Source organism: Prosopis cineraria, unplaced genomic scaffold, assembly GCF_029017545.1.
Source record: "Prosopis cineraria cultivar Desert tree isolate PC_DT_omini unplaced genomic scaffold, ASM2901754v1 PC10, whole genome shotgun sequence".
Taxonomy (NCBI): domain Eukaryota; kingdom Viridiplantae; phylum Streptophyta; class Magnoliopsida; order Fabales; family Fabaceae; genus Prosopis; species Prosopis cineraria.
In genome coordinates this window covers 2,741,467-2,759,748 of record NW_026555341.1, presented here as the reverse complement: position 1 = coordinate 2,759,748, position 18,282 = coordinate 2,741,467, and the positions used below count along the sequence as shown (strand labels likewise).

At 35.4% G+C, this 18,282-nt stretch overlaps 3 protein-coding genes across 3 annotated transcripts; 1 reads left to right on the top strand and 2 right to left on the bottom strand.

The window, feature by feature from the left end:
- The first annotated feature begins 4,476 nt into the window (after nt 1–4,476).
- Nucleotides 4,477–9,335, top strand: LOC129322341 (serine/threonine-protein kinase SRK2I-like). The gene is made up of 10 exons (XM_054968648.1): nt 4,477–4,857; nt 5,089–5,339; nt 6,238–6,312; nt 6,402–6,503; nt 6,612–6,665; nt 6,782–6,874; nt 7,245–7,337; nt 7,728–7,832; nt 7,922–8,020; nt 8,663–9,335. The coding sequence occupies exons 2-10, from the start codon at nt 5,163–5,165 to the stop codon at nt 8,948–8,950; spliced, it is 1,086 nt and encodes a 361-aa protein (XP_054824623.1). The 5' UTR covers nt 4,477–4,857; nt 5,089–5,162; the 3' UTR covers nt 8,951–9,335.
- Nucleotides 9,336–10,367: 1,032 nt separating this feature from the next.
- LOC129321286 (probable disease resistance protein At5g66900) lies at nt 10,368–12,086 on the bottom strand. Its single transcript, XM_054967005.1, has 2 exons — nt 11,775–12,086; nt 10,368–11,529 (listed from the first exon to the last, which is right to left on the bottom strand). Exon 2 carries the CDS (start codon nt 11,100–11,102, stop codon nt 10,470–10,472), a length of 633 nt encoding a protein of 210 aa, XP_054822980.1. The 5' UTR covers nt 11,103–11,529; nt 11,775–12,086; the 3' UTR covers nt 10,368–10,469.
- A 412-nt stretch (nt 12,087–12,498) lies between these two features.
- Nucleotides 12,499–13,672, bottom strand: LOC129321287 (uncharacterized). The gene is made up of 2 exons (XM_054967006.1): nt 12,716–13,672; nt 12,499–12,632 (listed from the first exon to the last, which is right to left on the bottom strand). The coding sequence occupies exons 1-2, from the start codon at nt 12,984–12,986 to the stop codon at nt 12,577–12,579; spliced, it is 327 nt and encodes a 108-aa protein (XP_054822981.1). The 5' UTR covers nt 12,987–13,672; the 3' UTR covers nt 12,499–12,576.
- Nucleotides 13,673–18,282: the final 4,610 nt, after the last annotated feature.

Here is an 18,282-nt window from a genome sequence, read left to right as displayed (position 1 = left end):
TATATCTGTACAAGGAAAATATTTTGTAATCTAATATTTTTATAATTTATTAATATATTTTAGCTTTTTAGAGTTGTATATTTTATAATTTATTATTTAAATTTTATAACTTATTTTATATTTTTAATTCTACCTTTTAAAAAATATAATTTAAGTTTAATATTTTTTAAGTAAAAATATCAAATTTGTTGTGAAATAATATATATATATATATATATATATAAGACCTTATGTTCATTTTCATTATTATACATCTCAACTGACTTTTAAATTGAATTATCGAGATGAATTTCAATTTGTTCAACTGACGTTTGAAAAAAAAGATATCTAAATATAAACCACATTAAAATTACAAACTTTTTTCTAACCTCAGTTGAGTCCCAACCTGAATTGTAAATTTTTAAATCCAAATATACACTTAAGCTTCAATCTAAAATCAACTACATCATCCAAAGAGATGCCCAATATGGAGCTAAATAGAGGCCTCCAACTGCGAGATGAGTTAGGCTCGACATTGATGAATTGTCAACATCAATGGTGCTACCATTTGTGGAGGTATCATCAAGGATGATGAATGTAATTAGATTAAAGGATTCTTTAAATACCTAAATTTTTATCCTAGCATGATAGTTGAACTCATAGAGATTCTCAAAGGTCTCAGGTTTTGTTGAAATGCTGCTAAACTTCACAAAGTCAATGTCCGTATAGATTCTATGGAAGCCATATTGCTCATTGAGCACAACTTTTTTGAAGGACACACATTTTCTAACATCATTAAAAACATTAGAAATATCATTATAAAAGACTGGGTGATCACTTGTGATCGTATTTATAAATGAGCTAATGCTAGCCCGTCATTCTTCTTGGGATAACTTAGACATTAGGATTCTCAATAATCCCCTACCTGATTGTAGAAACCTTATAGTTTTAAACATGAATTGATATTATCTCTTTTACAAAATTATGCTGTGACCTTGTATGCTAAACAAAAAAAAAACTCATATATAAAATCACATATTTGAAATTTATATATTATAAACTTTTTACTTGGATAATATAAAAAATTTCAAATTATAATATGAAAATTATTCATTTGAATCTTGAGTAAAATTTCCAACTTTAAATTCCATGCTTGAATTTAAAGGCAACTCAAATGTCAATGATCCAGTCTCAATCGGATAGTTGGCACAGAATGGGACTAAACCATTAGTACCAATTGGGACCAGATCACCGATGTCTGATAACGCCCAAGATAAGACTGCCAGTACCAAACGAGATCAAATTGCCGACGTCGACTGATATCGAAGCAATTATAGTCAAGACCAGACAATCGACACTACCTAGGACCATACCACTAGTACCATCTTGAGATAGGATGGCTAAATTCCACTGAGACTGAATAGTAGAATTCAACCAGGATTAGATTATCGGCGCCAACCAAGGTTAAATGGTCGACTTCCATTAGGACAGGGTTGTTAGTACTAACCAAGACCAGACTATCGACATTGACCAAGATTGGATCGCTGACTTTTATCAGCATTTAACAACCTATACAGATTTGGACTAAACCATAAAAATTGCTTAAGACTAGATGGTTGAATTCCACCAAGACTAGACCTTGGCACTTACTTAGATCATATGGCCACTTGTGATCGAGATCGAACAGGTCAACATTGATGGTCCTGTCTCGGTCAACATCAGTGATCTCATCCTAGTAGAAATTAGCTATTTGATCTCAATTGGCATGGCGATCCGATCCCCATTGAAGTCAATTGTTCAGTCTTGATTAGAGCTAGTGATTCGATCCCAGTTAAAGTCAATTATCTAGTCTCGATTGAAGTTGGCAATCAAGTCCTGGTCGGCATTGGCAGTCCAATCCTAATAGAGCAAAATCAATGAGTGAATACAAAGGAAAATAAACTTAAATAGAAATTTGAAACAACAGGGTTTTTAAAAAAATTTTAATTATAAAGAGATTAAGGGGAAATTTGGGTTTGTATTTAGGTTAAATCTAAATCTACACTTTTTTAATAACCAAATAATGAATTTGGCTTAAATCCCAAGCCAAATCCATATACATCTTGCAACATTCTTCTTATTACCTAGGAACTTAGCCAAAATCTCCATGATAAATTTGGATTAAATCATATGATTATCAAAACATAGTTGTAAACTTTTACCAGTTATTAAAAGATGAATCATAGTAAGAAGGAAAAAAACAAATCAAAGATCTACTTTAATTTAAAAAGTTTCAAAACAAGTATTAAAATATTCACTTCACAATCAAACAACAATTTCATTTAAAAACTTTTAAGAGTTGGGATCCCAAGTTTAATAACTTAAACTTTAAAATCACATACAACTAATTTAAAATAAAGTAGAAACATATACGAAAGTGTGAAAATCATATTAAATAAGGTAACAAATCAATTTAGGGTAAAAAGAGCCAAAGCAACATTTCTGACACAATATACTATGCAGCGTAAAATGCAAAACTCATGACAACAACACGCTGTCATGACATATTTTTTAGCCAAAATTTTGATACATTTGAAAACTTTGACGTTTGATTGAGGTGATTTAGATGTCTATAAAAAGCTCTTTTAAAATTTTAACTAATGGCATTAGTTTCATTTTTAGATTCTAACCCAATCACAAATTGGACACCTAAATACAAAATATCACATTTTCATCCTCAAATCACAATCCAAGTGTCTAAAATTCACATTAAGTATCAAAAGCGCAACCCAACACATAGACCACATTCAATCAACTTGGGACAACTTATGTAACACATCATGGCAACCAAATATCACATATTTCACAAATTCTCTTAGATTAAGTTATAAGACATAATTATATACAATTTCAATGAAAGAAATTTGTGTCATAAATTTTTTGAAAATACATTATAAACATGAAATCAAAATAACAAATATAACTGCATTGAATATATCACAAATACAAAAGTACATAAGACACATTTTCGCACCAATTTTTTTTTTTAAATGAATCTCAACGTTCATGAATTTATTTAACAAAAGAACATTAATATTTTTGTTGAAATATTCTAAAATTTGATGTTTAAGGTACTCCACTCAACTGTCTCAAGTATAATCTGTGCATTGCATGGAAGCCAGTCTAGTTTGTTTTACATGTTTTGTTGGTAACATTATGTGCTTTCTTCATGCCCCTTGTTCATTTATCAAGTATTCTTGCTCAGCCCAAACGTTTGTTCCCTCAAATTAAATGAATAAAGGAAAAATCACTCTCAAATCTCGCATAAAAATTATAAAATCATAAAATTATCCTGAATTATTTGTTGGAGTTGCCAGTCACTAATTGATAGTTATTGATTATTACTTTTTAGATGTTAACTGAATATCTCCATTAAAAATTATTCAATGTTAATCGACAATTTTAATAGAGGACATGAAATTTTAAAGTAATTTTAAGATTTTATGAGAATTAAAATTTTTCGTGTAAAATGAGAGTGATCTTCCCACTAGTAATGTTGTGCCTATCTTCTATCTTCTTGCTTGCTCTGAGCTTTGCTTTTATCGGACTTTAACCTGTCCTCCTGTTTTAACCCAGAATCGACGGTATATCTTTTGCCAGTACATCTCTTTTAGAGAAAAGGCATAAGAAGCACTGTCTTGTCCCTCACGGTTGTGGCTCGCAAACCATTCAGTTGTCGATTGCTTGAGATCCCTCTCTTCTCATTGGCAACACAATTCTTTTCCTTGGAACTACAGATGGTACATTTCTTCTAGTCTCGGTAACTCCTCCGCCAATTTAAATTTTAACTCTCATGTGTGCCTCAACACTGCCATATCAGTAAAAGTTTTTCCAAATCTAAAAATCTTCACTTGACACCCATAATTAGCATTTTCAAAGAGATTCATTCTTTCAATTTGATTCTTACCCTTTGTCTTGATGTAACCTCAAGAAGGGCCAAGCAATTATTGAGATGATAAAATAAATTTAAAGTATATTCTCGTTTCTAAATGAAATTAATAAGCAAATGGTAAAAACACATCTTTGAATCCATAAACTTGGAAGAGACTTTCATTTTTTGTTTTTAACTTTATTTAAATATCCTTTTACCTTTAAAAGTCGTCCAAAAGCTTCCTGATCCAGAAATTCTTAACATTTTCATTTTTAAAAGCTGTAAATACACGAATAAAATAATTTTTATCCTCACGAAAATTATAATAAAAATAAATGACAATTATATACATATATACATACATACATACATATATTGTTCTGCAGGTAAAAAAATAAATGACGACCATGTATCTATTTTAAATCTATAACATGTCCAACTTTGTTCCTCCCTATGTTCCAGGCATAAAGTTGAAAGTCTCTTCTTATTCTCCAAGGAAAATGGTGGAGAACCTGATTTCACCCAACCAAAAAGGGTCTCTCAAGTCGCAGCCTGAAAATACATAGATAATTTGGATTTGGATTCTCGTCGTGTGGACCGTCACATTCGGCAAGCAAAACGTGGAGAGGCATAGGGAAACGATTCTAAGGCCCCGCACGGGATCGCAGTCGGAACGCAGCAAAATTTATCCAGTCAAGAGGCGTCGTGCAGTCAATTTAGCTAAAGAAGACAAAGCTCAAGCGGATGACACTGACCAATGACAGCGACGCAGAAGCAATTTAACATAGCAAACATTTCTGGTAAGAAATTTAAAAAAGGGGGCGAACAACAGAAACGAAGAGAAAGGCGACAAAATCTGGCTTACGAGGCCAACTAGACCAGAACAACCGGCGTCATCTTCATCTTGGACACCAACGCGCCAAAACGATGCCGTTTCCCCGCTTTGCTCTCGTTTCTGCCAGAATCAGGTAGTCGCCAACCCGTCCATTTTTTTTCCCTATTTTCCTTCCCTCTGGCATTCGCCTACCATTTTCCATAATTCCCACTTCACAAAGTCTGCACTTTTCTCTCTTCTCATCAACTTTTGTCCTGTCTCAACTCCTGGTCAAGTTCCACAAATCCGATTCCCTGATGATTTTATCAAACCAATTAATCGTCGATCTTCGTTTTGTTGTTTATCTTCTCTGCATCGGAACCAGCGACTACTGTACCGACGTCGTGCTTCTAATGTGACTTGGGTTTTCTTTTTGTTGAACGGTAACGGTTTTTCCGAATGGATCCGTCGCCGATGACCTTGGGACCAGCCATGGACATGCCAATCATGCACGACAGCGACCGGTACGATTTCGTCCGAGATATTGGGTCCGGGAATTTCGGGGTGGCTAGGCTGATGAGAGACAAACTAACTAAAGAGCTTGTTGCCGTGAAGTATATCGAACGCGGGGATAAGGTTCGACCCGGAAATTTTATACTGTGTCATCGTCTTTTCTTTTTGAACGAAAAGATTAACTGTGAAGATAGAAGTGTGCTCGCTTCTTTCTGTGTAGTGATTGTTTAGCGAGTTGCTGGCTACTGCTTTTATGCTGACGGACGTTACTACTTACTACTTATAAGATGTGTTTGGATTTCCGTTTTTGTTTCGGTCCTGGAGTAGTTTTTGATATTAATGACTGGTTTCTTCTTTTTTTCTTGCCTTTTCCCTCTTCCCTTTTCACTATTTATTTCCATAGTGTTTGATGACTTATGTCGGAAGATAATTTCTGAATATGGAAAACATTTCTAAGATCAACTCGAACCTGAAGCCGGTCAATTATTGCCTATCGTGGTATTGAATAACTGTTTCCGTTTGAAGAATTAAGAAAAAGAGGAGGGAGTTTACACTGTTTCATTTACTTAATGACAATGACAAGAAATAAAATTACCACGGTCGCGACACTTAAATTCGCGTTTTACTCTTTCTTGTTGGACGAACTTGTGGGCTTGAAGATCAAAATGGCATATTACAGTATAGCGTCTTTTGATAAAGAACTTACTTGCACAAGAAAATCTTTGATTTGATGAAAGAGGTTTAACAGATGAGGGAATGCTGTTGATGAAAAATTTTCCATTTGCTAAAAAACGTTGGACTGGTGAATATGAAGCTTGTGATATTGGTGGATTTAAGCTTTAGATGTTAAAAATGGAATTGTGAAACAACGAATATTTTTGTTGTTCAACTTGAAAACTTTTAAAATTGACCTTTGTCATACAAACTTGGTTGCTGGCCTTTCTTCCACCCCCCCTCCCAACTTTTAGTTCTGATGGAGCACTCAGCTGATATATTTAAAATCATGTTATTTGAAACACAGATAGATGAAAATGTGAAGAGGGAAATCATTAATCACAGGTCCTTGAGACACCTTAATATTGTTAGGTTCAAGGAGGTTAGTATGTCTTGACAATTCTATCCCAACATCTGTTCAGAGTTGAGGTAGTTTCAATAAACTAAAATGTTCTATAAAATTTCACCCAGGTCATTTTAACGCCTACTCATCTAGCCATTGTTATGGAATATGCATCTGGAGGAGAACTCTTTGAGCGAATCTGCAGTGCTGGGCGCTTTCCTGAGGATGAGGTTTTTATTCAATTTGTTTTTCTCCCTGCTCCTTTCATTCACTGTTGAACTAATTCCTTCTTTTGATATGTTACCTGTGTACCTTGTTGACCGATGATCATGCACTAGGCTCGTTTCTTCTTTCAACAACTCATTTCTGGGGTCAGCTATTGCCATGCGATGGTAATAAAATTCCTCATCCCCATTCCTTCATTACAGCTTAAAATTGTACTTAACCCACACTAGACTGAAATATACATAATGCATTTGTCTCCTTTGTGTCATGTCTCTTCATGAAGCAAGTATGTCATCGGGACCTGAAGCTGGAAAACACATTATTAGATGGAAGCCCAGCACCTCGTTTGAAAATATGTGATTTTGGTTACTCCAAGGTAAGCATATGTTTATCTCCCTTTATATTTTACTGGGAAATGTTTCGTTGAGTATTTCACTCTTTCAAATTATGCATTTTTCTCAGTTCTTTAGTGTTTGTTGTCTTGGGTTCTGAGGTCCACTGGAATTGAGATGGAGCTTGCAATGCACATGCATTGGCACCTTGAGGTCCTTAAATTATTTTGCTTGGGTCCTTTTTGTTTATAATTTCAACATCGTTATGTTTGAGAAGCACCTAAAATATACTCTTTATCTACTTTGGGATATCTGCAAGTGTAGATGATGAACACTATGCTACTGATTCTTCCTTGAGTTGAGATTTTTGGTGTATCTGTGACTTACTAGGCTATTAGATGTTGTTATTGACAGTCATCAGTGCTTCATTCACAACCAAAGTCGACTGTGGGAACTCCTGCATATATTGCTCCAGAAGTATTGCTGAGGCAAGAGTATGATGGCAAGGTAGGCTAACTCTTGTATGGTTTTCTTGTTCTTTCTCTGTGGAAATAGTACTTTCACATCGGATCTTGTAAAGAATTCTGATGTAATTGTGGTCTGGCTAGTTATTGACTTGTGGTGGTTTTAGAACAACTACCGTTATTAGTTAACTGTTTACTATATCCGGTGGTCATTTTTGTGTGGGCCATGTTGAAACAAAGGTCAAGCTTTTTCTTTTTAAGGTTGATTCTTCCTTACCTGTGTGATTTGGTCTATATCATGTACAGATGAGGTAAGCCTAGTTGTGAATTGGATCTGACTCTGATCAGACATTTCATTTTCTTTGCAACTTCAGTAGCATCTGTTTTTGATACTTAATGGGTTGCTAATGTGTTTCCATGCATTTGATTTCAGATTGCAGATGTCTGGTCATGTGGAGTGACCTTATATGTGATGCTAGTGGGATCATATCCTTTTGAAGATCCTCATGAACCAAAGGATTTTCGAAAGACTATACAGGTAGATTGGACATTTAGATCATTGCATGTTTCTTTGAGAGTGGTGGTGGGTTGCTTGAGTTACGACTTGTTATGGTTGTATCATTGCAGAGAGTTTTGAGTGTCCAGTATTCCATTCCAGACATCGTCCAAATATCACCTGAATGTCGTGATCTTATCTCTAGGATATTTGTTTTTGATCCTGCAGAGGTTAGTGTTTATTTTCCAACAAGTGATCTAGTTCTGCATCTAAATAATTTGATCGTCTCTTTGGTTTCTCTGAGGAATATTGTTATTTAGATGCATTTCATATCGACTTGAATTTCTTATTAGCTCTAGTTCTTTTCTTCTAGCATTTTATTTGAGCTTTTTGATGCTCAAGCTACGTTATTTCCCCCTGTTTTCACTGATAAATCTTGCGATTTAGATGCTTGCTATTTGCTATGAACTTTCAGGATGAGTGAGGTCCCCCCCCCCCCAAAAAAAAAAAAGGTGTGGTTGTCAATGCTCTTGCAAAAATGGTTTATTGGACGCAGCATGCCAACACTTCTTGTTGCTTTTCAATGCTCATTTTGTAAGCTCTGGCTACTGTTATGACCTGTTGTTTAACCATGTGCCTTCGTTAATGAGAATTTCTTAATGTTATACTTTTACTGTGACTTTGGTGGGCTTAGCTTCATTTGTTATTTGATGGAGGTAGTAAAATGTGATTAAAAATAACCACCCGAAAGTCAAATGCTTGTTATGAGTTTGACCTCTTGATTGTAGCAGATAGAAATATAAATTGTGTACTCTGCCTTGCTTGTTTAATAATTCATCTGCATCTTATGCTTTTGGACATTTGGATGACAGAGAATTACCATTCCTGAAATCTTGAACCACGAATGGTTTCTGAAGAATCTCCCCGCAGACATAATGGATGAGAAGATACTGGGTAACCAATTTGAAGAGCTAGACCAACCAATGCAGAGCATTGATGTGATTATGCAGATAATTTCAGAAGCTACTATACCAGCGGCTGGGACCTGTTCTTTGGATCAGTTTATGGCAGATATTGACGGAGATGATGGCATGGATGAACTAGATTCGGACTCTGAGCTTGATATTGACAGCAGCGGGGAAATAGTGTATGCCATTTGATTTTAATGCACCTGGATCTAAAAAGGGAGAGTATCAATGATGGCATGGTATGTTGTGCTCGCGGCCGTGTCAGCGTCAGGAATGAAATGTGTGATGGAAGCATTTTCTCATAGAGTAGAATGATTAATACACACAGGAATACTGAATGTTTGTATGCATCTTATTGTTGGCGATGTGGACGTTAATTATCAATGTCACTTGGAAGAGTAACTTGTTGCTCAGGGGTAGAAGAGTTGGGGGTTAGAGGAAGCAATGGTATCACCCTCGTATCTCCCATTTCCGTGGAATACTTGGGTCATATGCTACTATTTATGTATCTGTACTCCTATGCCCTGCTTGTAAAAAATTCCCATCGAGTTTTAGTATATTCTTCATTGCTGTTGTATCTATGTTTGTCATCTGATCTAATGTGCTTTGTTCCTGTTTTACCCGTGTGGGTTCCAATTCTCGTCTATAAAAAATAGAAAAAATTAGAGAAAATGACAATAAAATCTTTTTAAATTATATAAATAACAATTTGATTTTTTAAAATGATATAATTTCATTGAAGTTTATAGAGATTTTTTTGTTATTACTAAATTTATATTAATGATCAAATTGTCTTTGTAGCAATATCACGAATTTGACACATGAAGTTATAATTTATTATTATATTGTTGTGAATATAAGAAGGAAAGTTGTTAAACAAAACTTATAATCATTATTTGTTATTTCCAACATTTATAGCAATATTCAGAATTTGACATATAAACTAGTGATTTGATATTGCATTGTTGCGTATATAAAATAGAAAGTTGTGATTATTTAAATAAATTTGTGATCATTATTTGTTATTTTTAACATTTATAGCAATATTAAAAATTTGACATGCGAACTTGTGATTTGTTATTGCATTGTTGCGAATACAAAAAAAAAATTGTGATTATTTAAACAAAACTTGTGATAATTATTTATTATTTCTAACCCTTGTGATAATATCAGGAATTTGACACGTGAAGTTGTAATTTATTATTGCATTATTGTGAATATAAGAAAGAAAATTGTAATTATTTAAACAAATTTTTTGATCATTTTATTTTTAATAAGGACAAATTAATCATTTATATAAATTAATTAATAACAAAAAAGTTTATAAAAACTTCAGTAGAATTATGTCATTCGAGGAGCTAAATTGCCATTTCAATAATTGGATTTTATTGTTATTTTCCTATATAAAAGTATGCTTAAAATTGGAAGGAAGCCATTTTACTCTAAATCAACTTTCCAAAGGCATTCTGCTGCAGAGACAATAGTGTAGAACAAACCTACTTTTTAGCCGCGTTATAGAGAATTTATATAGACTAGTATCATTTTGTGATCTCCTCTCTTTTGGTATTTTCTTAGTTCTAATGTTGCTAGTCAGAAGAATAGAAAAGAATGTCACGCCAACATGGCAAATAATTTTATTCTCTGATGCTTCATGAACAAACAATAAATCCGGCTTTGTACAAAATAATGAAAATCATAGAGGACATGCAAATCAGGAAGATACCACGGGAAGGATATCGATCCACCATGACCGGAGTACCTGAGCCATTGAAAGAATGGACACCAGGTAGCGAGCACCATGAAGCCAATTTAAGTTAAAATTATTATCATCTTTGGTCATCTCTATGGTCGGTCTGAGAGCTGTATGATCCAAATATTCTCTCAATCCGATGGCTATTTCCTCATCGCATATAACCTTCCTCAGCTTCTCAAGTTTGGTGACAGAGGTTGGCAACTCAGACAATTTTGAACAACCCATCATGTAGAGCTTTGCTAGATTACTCAACTCACCAATGTCCTTTGGTAATCTTCGCAGGTTTATGCAGTAAGAGATGTCAAGAAGGCTAAGATTTTGAAGCATTGTGACTGAATCGGGAATGTCTACCAAATCAGTACAGTTATTAAGCCTCAGCACTTGCAAATTCTCTAGCTTTCCGATATCTTGGGGCAGACTGGAGAAACTGTGACAGTTAGTGATGCTCAGCTTCTCTAAGGAAGTAATATCACAGAACCCAACGGGCAGTGCCTTCAAATCTTTGCAATAGTCAATGCTCATATCCACCAAATTTGGTAGCGCATCCTTAGTGCCAGTACTGCTTCTAAAAGCCTGACTCATATTACACATGTAAAGGGATAATTTCCAAGTGGGTGTTAGACTGTCAGCGGACCTTGAAGCTCGCAACACCCGCTTTAGTGAGTTTTAAATGACCATCTGTGTTACCTGAAGTGTATCTAAGAATCTCTCATAAAAAGTGTGTGACTCTACTTGCATAGAAAGGGAGATCAAACCGGATGATATAGAGACGGAGCGGGCAGTGACATGCTTAAGCTTCTGTAGAATAGACCATTTCCGAGATATGCGAGAAACGATGCCTTGCTTTTTTGGTTATGACCACAATTCAGGATGATTATTTTTATTTATGTCAATAATCAGGTTTTCCCTCTGTTCCAATGGCTTCCTTTTGCTTATATGAATGGCTAGATCTCTCAGAAGATCATGCTGCATCAGGAAGTGGTTATTGTAGTAGTTGTCTGTTTCACTTGCCACTTTCCTGGTCAAGCATCATGTATCAATTTGATTTACTAGTAACAGAACCAAATCAAATCCATCGTATTAAAAAAAAAATGAAATGCAAGAATTCATGCATAATTTGTCCAAATCTATCAACGCTTAAACAAAAGCAGCTTTAAATAAACTAGAAGTTCACTCCAAATTCAGGTAGAAGATGCATTGGCTGGCTATGAATATGAGGTAGCACTGGATGGCGTACACAAGGGTTAGAAAAAGCCATGGTACCTGGTAACTACGATAGTGGAAAGATTCCTGGAAGTTAAGTCGTAGATATATGGCAATGCACAGAACTCTTCAAGTAGGTTATGCATTTCTGTCCAGATATCAAAGAGGGCAGAAACGGGGATAATCTGATCTTCAGGAAATAGACCCAAATCATGAAGCATTCCTTGACAATGGACTTATGTTCTAAAACATCCAAGCATTTTTGGAGGAAAGCAAGCACTTGATCATCTGAATCAAGGATAGAACCACCAGGTTGAGACAATTCCCTCACCATGATATGCGAACTCAATGGGCTTCCCACGAAGTTTGCTTCAAATAATTTGAAGGAACAACGGCAAGCCCCCACAACACCTCACTGCCTGCATCTCAGTGAAAGCAAATAATATAAAATAAGCGACAGTGAAGGGGACAGCCTGGTTTTTTTCGGTTATGATTTTAGTTAGAAAAAGAGAAAGAACCTGGTCAGTAAGATCATTATGAGGACGTGTGTCATTTAATTGAGCATATTGACGAAAAAGGGTCATTGAATCGTCCTGAGAAAGTCGTTGTATGTGGCGTAGAATGCAGCTCTCCAAGTTAAGTTCAGCTCTTGAAGTAACCAAAATTTTCAAGTCTAAAATTGGAACCTTAAACTTCTCGACAAAGCATTCTGATCCAGGCCAGACGTCATCCAGGACCAATACTATCGGACTCCCACCAACTTGTTTCAGCAGATTTCGCAATTTGTATCCTGGATCTTCATTGCCTTGAAATTCAGGCTTGGGTTGCCCAAAGTGTTCAAATAGTTTCTCCACAATGATCTTCAAGTTGGGCGTTTTTGAGAAGGTCGCAAAGAAGATATTTTTTTTTTGAATTTACCTAACCAGAATATCAACACAAGGGGATTCTTAAATCCAATAACATTTAAAAGAGACGAGAGGAAAATAAGGAAGCTGACATACCTAAAACTTCAGGATCCCAACAGAGCTTTTTAGCCAGAGTGGTTTTCCCAGATCCTCCAAAACCAGTCAAGTTTAAGAAGGGTACACCACCCTTGAGCGGGTCGAATTTTAATTGATTCATAAGCGCATCCAATCCAACAGTGAAGTCTGGGTTTTCAGAAGTCCCATACAGAGCTGTGCTAAAACCAGAGTTTGTGAGCCCAAATTGCTCGGAGAGGATCATAAGAACATCTGTCATCTTCTTTAAGATCTCCGTCAAATCCCCTGCCATCTGAGCTTGAAACGTCAACGCTTAATGTCCTCCTCAGTGACTCGTCCCTTGCTTGAAGCTTCTTCTGGTAATAAGGAAAACAGAGAAAGTTCCAGAGAGATTTATTGGAGTACCTGCAAACAAGCTCTTCCCCTGCTCGCATTTCTCTAGCCAGTGTTTCCACTTCTGCTCTTGGGCGATCCAATTCCTGGGTATACTGTATTATCTCATGTACCAGAGGACGCAAATCCTCCAACGTTGATATGATGGTTTGGAGGGTGCTGGGGTACTTTTGACCCATGTTGATGATTTTGGAAACCGAATCAAACACCTCTTGAATTACAGATCCAAAGGCCGATTGTCCAACCCAACTTGCCATAGCTCAACTCCAGAGTTCACAGTCCACTCCCCAGAATCACAAATTTCAATTCCAAGCTTCAATGAGGGTAGTAGAATGAGAGGAGCAGGTGGTTCGCGGCGGCGGCAGAGGGAATGTCTGTTGGAGCTATTTCGCTCTCTCTTTTTCCCAGTGACTGCGAGTGACTTGTGATTGGACTCTTTATAACGCCCTCCTCGAAGCTTCCTTACGAATTTCGCTTCGACTTCAAAATGTGAACAATGAAACTTCCCCGGACTCGCCTCTTCGGTTCTTCCTCTGCTGCCACGGATGGCTTCGTTCAGTTCTTGTTCCATTGACTTTGACTTCCCGCGCCACCTATGCCATTGTCCTAAACGTATTACCAATGTATTATTCTGTTAATGGCCACACTGAAAACAAATACAATCACTGCAATAACTGATTACTTGTTATACATGCATTTAAATAACTGGTTAATTATGTTGGCGGCACCGGCGAGAGATATGAACAGCAAATTACGAGCTGCTTAAGTCGTGCCCGGAAGGATATTGTCCTTAAGAACTATTCCGGCACATCAAAATGACGAATCAACAGATCCCAAGATTAAACAAGCACTTCCTGCAACGGAGCAAGGGGACAGAACAACAGAGACTAAAAAGTAAAAACAGACGATGAAAACAGGAGCAAGAGGCAGAGGGAGGAGAAAATTGCCCTAAAAACTCAAGAGGCTTGTGGTTGCTCTGTCTACACCCATGGCTATATATAGCCTGAAGGTGGAGACATTAACGTTGGGGGGTTACCACCGGATTAAAGGCTCAGTTACACTGTCATAAATATCGTTTAAACACTTGTCTGGAAACATTGGGGGGTTACGCAAACGTAAAACACATTTAACCTCTTGTCTGGAAACGTTGGGAAGACAAAACGTTTAAAAAATTAATTTGGTTAATGGTCAAAAAATGTTCTTGGTTTGATTTCAAACTTTAAACAGCCAAAAGTTGAGCTTTTCCAGCAAGCCAAAAATAATTATTTATTTTGTAAATATAATCCGGTAAAAGGAACCCAGTGTCTCTTGAACTCGCGCACAGGAGGGCGAATCGGTTGATTTCAACTGCGATTACCCTGAGTTGGCTTGTCTCATATGCACGAGGCCACTTCTCCTCTAAACTCATTTTACTAGCCCACTTCATTCCTTAATTTATATACACTAGGAGATTCCTTCTTTTAGTCAATGTGGGACTTTAACACACACAAACTTTTGACATACATACAACAAATTAGTAGTAAAAACTAAAAACAATGGCTCAAGTGTTAGTTAACTATAAGGCCCTGTTTGGTACATGGAAATGAAAGCTAAGGGCTAGTATTGGGATTAAGAAAATCCAACTTTTTATGTTTGGTATGAATCATTAAACAATCTAAACCCAATCTCAATCCCACCTTACATGGGATTATTCAGTACCACCCACCCCCTGGGTTTGCAAAATCATTCCTGGGAATGAAAATATCTGGACCGAATTGCCCTCACCCATCTCTCTCTCACATCTCTTCTCTTCGTGCAACACAATTGCAAGCTTCAATCTGTACGTTTCAATTTGTACACTTCATCCAGCTACCACGAAATCCTCTTTTCAAGCTCCAATTTGTACACTGCCTCAATGCTCCGATCCGTTTTGAGGAGGTGAGGCAAGAAATTGCGGAGGAGGAAGAGACGCAGGTGAAAGAGGAAAAATAAAATTCAGAGAGACATAGCACATCGATGAAGAAGGAAATGGAGGAAGAGGAAAGATCAGAATCAGAGACATTGTCGACTTCTTCCAGATCCGCCTCATTTGAACCTGAAACTAAAACTGCGCTACCATGGTGATTGCTGCATTCGAACCTGAAATTGAATCTGTGTTGCCATGGTTATTGCCACATTCGACTGCTTTCAGACCTCACAAGCAAGGTTTATTTTTTTTGAATGTAAGGAGTATTTTAGTCTATTCATAATTTATGTTTAATTATAAAATAAAATAAAAGTAAGTATTCCCTACACATATTACTTCATACCAAATATAATTTTAAAGTCTCATTTTCACTTTCACTCCCATTACCAATACCAACACCAGTCTCAATCCCAATTCCTCTAAGCTAAAGGTAAAGCCGTAAAGGGCTTCAGCTTCCTTAATGCCTGAGTTTTGTAATCGTGTAAAAATACAGTGGGGCTGTGTCAAAAAAGAAGAGAAAAAAGGGAAAAATACAGGCGCGTGATGTGATTACTTGTAAAGCATTAATTAATTATGGTTGGCAATAACTCATGTTTTAATGGTTCTTCGGAGAATCACAATTTAAAACCCTACAAGAAAATTGTTAAATTAAGGTACGAGACTTGCTGGCTATATAAGCTTCTAGATTTATTAGCTATAATTTAGTGGTCTTCATTTTATATTTTATATTTTTTTTTATAAGTTTTTTAATTAGAAAAATGATATAAAAATCTTTTTAAAATATATAGATAATAAAGAAGAATCGCGAATTGAGGCAATTACTATGAAGTCTCAAGGTTTATTTTTGGGAAATAATTTGTTTTTGTGAAATTAGCCTATTGACCGAGAAGAATCCAGCTCAGCCTTCTTCTGCAATGAAGCACCAGCCGATTCAGTCTTCTTCTATGGCGGCATGGTTTCAGATCTGAAGGTGTGAAGGTTCACTGATTTCAGATCTCTCCGCCGTCGGCTCAACTAGAATCTCACTTGCGGACCCTCTTCTCCTTTGCAGATCCAAGTTCAAGGGTGCTCTTCCGTGCGAGTTCGAACGTCCTCCTTCACTCGGTGGTTGTGACTGAGTTCGAATGTCCTCCTCCTCCTCATGTTGAACCCTCCTTTTTTTTTTTTGTTCCAATCATTCATGTTTCAGTTCATATGGTTTAGATTTTGTGTTTCCTAATGTATTTTATTTGATTTTATGATTGTTGGTGATTGGATTTATGAAGGGTCTGTAATTTATTGATTCATTCTTGATTTTCATTTGATTAATCTAGGTTGAGAGTGTAGTGAAATTTCTGACGAAAATGTACAAGAATAAACTCGAGAGGAAACAGTAAATGGGTTGGACATTTTTTTTTCCTTCAAATATTGAGGTTTATTTCCATAGTTAATTCATACATGCTAAAATGGTATTTCACAAAGTGCTCCCTGGAGTAGAATACTGCTATCAACAAAGATGGAGTTCAGGAGTTGGCTATCGGTGGTGTTCCATTACAGAAGAAGGCCGAGTTGGGCGGAATTCTTTTGGGCAATACAGTAATTTTACAAAAACAAATTATGTGAGAAAAGTATCTTGAGATTTATAATAATTACCTTAACACCTTAATCCGAGGTACTCCTTTGTTACTTATACATTTCGAAGGAATTTTTGTTTATTTTTTCTTTTCAATTTCTCTTTTAACAACATTATACAAAAATAGGTTTTGGAATTTAAAAGGAGAGCCTACAAAAGAATTCTCACTTACCCATGGCATTAGAAGAGAATCCTCTTTTTCTTTAAGGAGAATTTCATTTAAAAATTATAGAAGCAACTTATCTTCAGATGGATCTCAAAGAATTTTAAAATATCAGTTTAGTTTTATGAAATTAAATTGAAAATAAGTTAAAAGTAAAAAAGACTAAAATACCTTTAATTCAAATATTAAAAAAAAAAAAGAAAACCACCAGACACTGTCGACGGCAACCGCTAAACCTTTATCACTGGAGTTCTGGCCTCCGACTGGACCACCATCGATAGTGGCTGAAGAATTATGGAGAATTAATTCTTTTAAAAATGGCCAAGGTGAGTATAGAACCCAAAACCCCTTAATGTACTAAAGGATTTTACACCACCATGCTACTTAACCCATTCAATCATATAATGCATAAAATTATATATATAATAAACCTTATTTTCAAACCACTTGATTATTTTACTTGTTAATCGTGTAATTTTACTTGTTAATTTCTTACAAGGATTTGTTAATTACTTAACTTTCTTTGTTAACCCCACGACCCCTGTAACAAAAATAAATTACTTGTTAATCATGTAACTATATTTATTAATACCTTAACAGGATTTGTTAATTACTTAATTCTCCTTGTTAAGTTTGTGGCTCCCATAACAGAGCTACATTACTTGTTAATCACGTAATTGTCATTATTAATATCTTAATAGGACTTTTTAATTACTTGACTTTACTTGTCAAATACATGAATCCTTCAACTGAACTGCATTACTTGTTTATCATATAACTTTACTTGTTAATTACACAACAATATTTATTAATTACCTTGCTTGACTTGTTAATACCATAGCAAGACCTGTTTAACTATTATTTCGAAAAGCAACCAAATTACTAGTTAATTTTATAACTTTACTTATTAATTCATCAACAATACTTGTTAATAATCTATTGTCACTTGTTAAATGAATATATAATTTGCATAAAAAATTAAGTTTGTCAGGTAACGAAAGCAATGACAGTCGGGTCTCCCTTATCAGTGTTAAGTATACTTGTTAAAATATATTAGGCTTTAATTGTATAAGATTTTTTAAACCTCTAGTTTTAATTGTATAAGATTTTTTAAACTTCTAGTCTGATCAGTATTCATCAAACTTTTAATAAGTATTGTTGATGAATTAACAAGTAAAGTTATGAAATTAATAAGTAATTTGGTTGCTTTTTCGAAACAATAGTTAAACAGGTCTTGCTATGGTATTAACAAGTCAAGCTAGGCAATTAACAAATATTTTCGCGTAATTAACAAGTAAAGTTACATGATTAACAAGTAATGTAGTTCAATTAAAGGAGTCATGGATTTAACAAGTAAAGTCAAGTAATTAAAAAGTCCTATTAAGATATTAACAACGACAATTATGTGATTAACAAGTAATGTAGCTATGTTGTGAGAGTCACAGACTTAACAAAGAGAGTTAATTAATTGATAA